This window comes from Merops nubicus, unplaced genomic scaffold (assembly GCF_000691845.1).
Source record: "Merops nubicus isolate BGI_N331 unplaced genomic scaffold, ASM69184v1 scaffold32073, whole genome shotgun sequence".
In the NCBI taxonomy this organism is placed as follows: Eukaryota; Metazoa; Chordata; class Aves; order Coraciiformes; family Meropidae; genus Merops; species Merops nubicus.
This window is the reverse complement of record NW_008600127.1, coordinates 939-5,743: the sequence shown is the minus strand read 5'-3', so window position 1 is coordinate 5,743 and position 4,805 is coordinate 939. Positions and strand designations below refer to the sequence as shown.

At 37.5% G+C, this 4,805-nt stretch overlaps 1 protein-coding gene across 1 annotated transcript; it reads right to left on the bottom strand.

The window, feature by feature from the left end:
- Nucleotides 1–266: 266 nt before the first annotated feature.
- LOC103770361 (sulfotransferase 6B1-like) lies at nt 267–4,485 on the bottom strand (the record flags this gene model as incomplete). Its single annotated transcript, XM_008937618.1, has 6 exons — nt 267–397; nt 1,340–1,496; nt 2,025–2,119; nt 2,880–3,006; nt 3,595–3,684; nt 4,346–4,485. Coding segments are annotated over 6 exons (740 nt in total), but the record flags the coding sequence as incomplete, so codon positions are not given.
- Nucleotides 4,486–4,805: the final 320 nt, after the last annotated feature.

The following is a 4,805-nucleotide window of genomic DNA, read 5'->3' as shown; positions in this document are numbered from 1 at the left end:
CAGCTACTGAAACAGGTCTGTTAAGTTTATCTATGGTTAGTTGCCCTCTTATTCAGCAAATGAGAGTACCCAAAGCAAGCCAAAGAGGACACCTTTAATACAAAAGTCTACTGTTCATCATTGTCACCATAAAGACCACTGCAATGTGATTATTACAGTAATTCTAAGATGTGTGGATCATTTGATATAGTTTTTTTTGTATACAGCATTCAGATAATCTGAAAGTGCATTGGAAAACTCTTGCTCTAACCACATTTCATTACTTTTCAGGCTTTACAGTACATTTCATACTTCAACTTTGTTCCCAGTTTAGTTCCTCCCATACGTTCTTCAAATGCTTTGTCCATAATCTTATTCTGGTCTTCACTGAAAAGATTCTTCCAGTCACTTACACCACCTTCAAAGAAGCAAGAGAAACTCTTGAGAAACAAGAGAAGTTATTATTTTTTTATTCTATAGATCTGTCATCCCTGTTCCATTGTACTATAAAGAGAATTGATCCATTTTTCAAGATAAAACTTCACTCATTTTTGCACCAGTGTAATTTTGTAAAGTCATTGGAACTACAGATCTGTGAAACTGCTATAATGCAAAATAATGTACTTCTCAGGTGACTGTGTCCAAAAAAGCAGCCTGAAGTCTTGTTTCCCTTCAGCTCTCCACTCCAGTCAGTTATGACCAGCAAAGCAGAAGATCATGAAGGCTTCATTAGGAATCATCTGGCAGGAAGCAGAGCTGGGTTTCTGCTCCCTTGCCACCTTGAGGTTTTATCCAGTGATTTTAATGTAAAATGGAGGAACAGGTTCTGACAGCCAGGTTAGCCCTCTCATGTCTGTCTCCTACACTACACAACAAAAGTTGTTCTCTTTTGTTTCCTCTTCTCTACAGATCTGATTCTTGCATGCTTGGCTTGCTTCTAACCTGTGATTGTGAACAGGGCATTAGCAGGAGACTTTCAGGAGATCCTACACTCTCCTAAAAGGTATGATTATGCCACTCAGGCTGAGTATGGCTCAGTTAAGCCTCTGAAGAGTCAGTGTTCTTGGCACAGAGATAGAGACAAGTTCAGACATATGACAGCTTTTCCCTCCTGCCTCTAAAATTTGCTCTGAGTGGTTGCTTCTCCTGTGCTGCCTGCAGCCTGCTGCCAGAGCCTTGCTGGATATCTCCCTCACCAGGGCTCCTTGACTAGTCTTCTCAAGCATAACAGTGATAATCTGCTTGATACTAATCTGTCATGTTAATATGTGTGCATATTAAAGAACAAAAGCAAAGGATGGGCTGCCCAAGCTCTTGAGAGTGTGACACTTCTAACTCTGGACTTCTTGGAGCTTCCTACCTTTGCGAAAGAGAATATTGCCAAACGCCCCATGGGTCTTCTGTGAGTTCTTCTTCATTGACTGGAAACTGCTCCTCTCTACCACGTTCTGAAGCTCTTTTTCAGTCAGGGAAATCCCAAAGAATGCAGCTATATTTTTCACACCCAGGACTGGATTCTGAAAAGAGGAACGTAACAAACAACATGGCATTTGACCAAATTACACTGCTTTCTGAGGTGTTTGCACCTCCCTACATCTCTCTGCTGCCTATATAGAGACAATATTTATAGGGTTCAGTAGGACTGGAGTGGTACATAGTGTTTTGCTTCTGTACATTTATTTCAGAGGACATATGAGCTGTCTTCCTACAGATCACAAAAGCTTGTACATGATTGAGCTGAGCAAAATCTCCACTGCTGAATATATAAAAGCTGCCTTCATAAAATTACTGGAGAGTTTGATATAAAGTGATTTGGGCTTATATCACAGCTAAAGAGAAAACAAGAATCACTTTCACAAATAAAATTTTTAAAAGGCTTTAAAATTTCAATTTCGCCTTTCCTTCCCTTGGAAAAAAGAAAAAAAAAGTCTCTCTCATACAGTATATAACACAGTTTGAATACACTACATGAATACCATGGTCAATTGTTCTAGGACCAAATGCTCTTGGAAGTATGCAATATTTATAACTATTGGTAACCTCACCTCTTTTAGCTCTTCATAAGTTATTGTCATAACATTTTCATCATCAGCATATTTGTTCCATGCAGTAAGGTATTCAAAGTAGCATCCCCAGGGCACTAAATAAAGCAAAAGACTCCTAAGATGAAGCATAAATGAAGATTAGACAAGCTCCTTATGGAATAAACCAATTTTACTCCTTAAGTTTATCCCTCAGCCATCAGCATTATTAATCATGTCTATGCTGAAGTTTACACCCTTCTGTGGGAATTAGGGGGTTTGGCTCCAGTCTGCTTTGACATGTGTATGTCTCAGACATATGACACAATTTGTAAGGTGGTATGGTAAACTTGTATCTGAAGACAGATGTGAGTCCATCAAAGACCTATCAGTCTATCTGGCAGACTACCTTAATCCAGTTAAAGCCTTTTTTAACCTTTTTCTCTGCTGGCTATGTGATACACAGTTTTAAACTAGTGGGATTGTCTTTCTTTTTTAGTGCAGCAGACATAGTCCAAATCATTCCTGTGGTTCAATTTGGCATGTAGACTTCTATGTGGATATAAGATGATGGACATTGGAGAGAAGGGTAAAGGGCATCTAGGAGAGAGAGAGATAAGCAGGAATTTCTTCTTTAAGAGAAAATATCCTTTTGTGCAAGTTAAACCTGTTTCTGGAACTACAGTTTTGATAAGATTTGTCCTCAGGCAGGAAGACAAGTACTATAAACTTTAGTTCAAATTTCTAACTTTTTGTCTTTAATCTCTGCTTTTGTACTGCAAACCAAAAAATTCTAGTGAAGCTAATTTACAAAGGGCAAGGTTTTTAGACAAAGTCAAAGCACTGAACAATTGACACAGACAGAAGAATATACTGTACTTTTCTTTGACATGAAAGCTACGAAGAAATCATCCCAGGTCTCATAGGAGGGAAGAGGAGACATGACATTGGAAAAATGATAAAAAGATACAGCTACATCTTTGGGATTGCGAATCAGCAACAAAATCTAGGAAAAAAAAATATTTTATTTGTAGAGAAAGACATAGACTATAGTATAAAGAAAACAATCTACTTTATAATTGCAATTTGGGGAGTTTCTAATATCTTGTATACTACTCGCATAAGTAGTAATTTCATTCTAAATTCTGAAGTTGAAGTATTTCACTTTGCTTCAGTACCTTGTGAAGATGACTGCCTCCAATTATTAAAATATCTTCTACAGATTAACCAAGTTATGCAGAATCTAAATATGTTTTGTTCAATACAAGCATCTTTCCTCATGTAGATAGTGGGGGGAAATTACAAAAATATGTATTATTTCTGAAACCTGACACACAGAAGCCAAAATACATTTTACTGCTGGAGGAATTGTTCCACAACCCCATCTCATTTGTGAAGCCTGGCAGCAAGGTGTCAATAAAGATAAACTGAGATTAAGTGAGATGGGTGGCAGTACTTAAACAGGCACGTAGAAATGGCCAGGCTAAACGCTTAAGTACAACAGTGATTCTGAAAATTGGCAGAAAAGTACTAAACTGGCTTTTAAAAAGTCTTTTGGAGTGTTTGCTTTCAGGACATTGAAATCAGGACTCACCTTGGCTTTATTTTTGAAGATGGACTGGGGAAGATTTTCAGGCAGGAGATGAGTACATATAAGTCTTGGAGAAGGTAATTTTTTCATTCGCTTGAAGAATTGGAAGGAGGAAAGTGGATAGTTCAGTTAGTACACATTCTTTTCATCAGCCTATGAAAAATAATGCCTTGCTAAACTTATCAACAGTTATTGGCTGATAAAAGGACTTATTTTTTGTGAGTATTATCATGGGATCTTAGTGGACTGCTCTGAGTAGCTCTAACCTTCAACAGCCCCCGAGAATGAGTGACTGGAAAAAGATTATCTGTTCCCAATTCTCTTCAGCAGTAATGAATTTAAAATGTTCAGTCAGACAAGGAAGCAAATCTAAACACAAGGTGCAGACTCTAACTGTGGCTATAAGAAAGCTGAAGGATCTTGAGGAGAGAGAAAAGGAGCGATAAGGAAGAGCTTAATAAGAGAGGCAATAAAAATGTATTTCAGTATTTGACATTTCATTAAACTCTTCTTAAATAGAAAGAGTGCTACACTGAATTTCTGCAATCTCTAACGAGTATGTACTCCTCTCATGACCTCTGAAGTGGCCATTTCATTTATCCATCAGCATTTGGCAATTTGGAAATTCATTCTGACCAGATGCCACATACAGAGAAGTGGGGAAGTTGTTATCAAACAGTGGAATATTTCACACACCATATATTCAGTATTTGAAACAAAATTTTGAAAACTTTCACACATATTCTGTGCCCACCTCGTATTTCCCAGTATCTCCAAGTTCAAGGTAGGGAAATTCTTCTAGCTCTTCATTATTCACACTGCTTGCTTCATTCTGTGTTTTCTTTTCAAATATGGCTACCAGATCACCTAAGATTTGACCTACCCAGTTTGTGCCTGAAAGGGAAAAAATACAGAATTGTTTGTAAAACTCTTAGAATGAACAGAAATGGATTTGTCAAGAAAGCTAAGAGGTAGATATTACTACCAGTTGAGTTGCCTGGTCTCCTTTCATGTGATACAATCACAGCTGACTACCTGGACAATCAGGGTCTTATCTTTGTTCTTTATAAGGATACATTTCTCCAAATTCAGTACATTGTAAATTTACTTGTATGTTGTAAACCAACTAATAAAGGAAAAGAACCACCAGGATTCAAATAGGAAAACGTATTAATCTAATAAATTTTTATTGTGCAACATAAGGGGAACTGGGG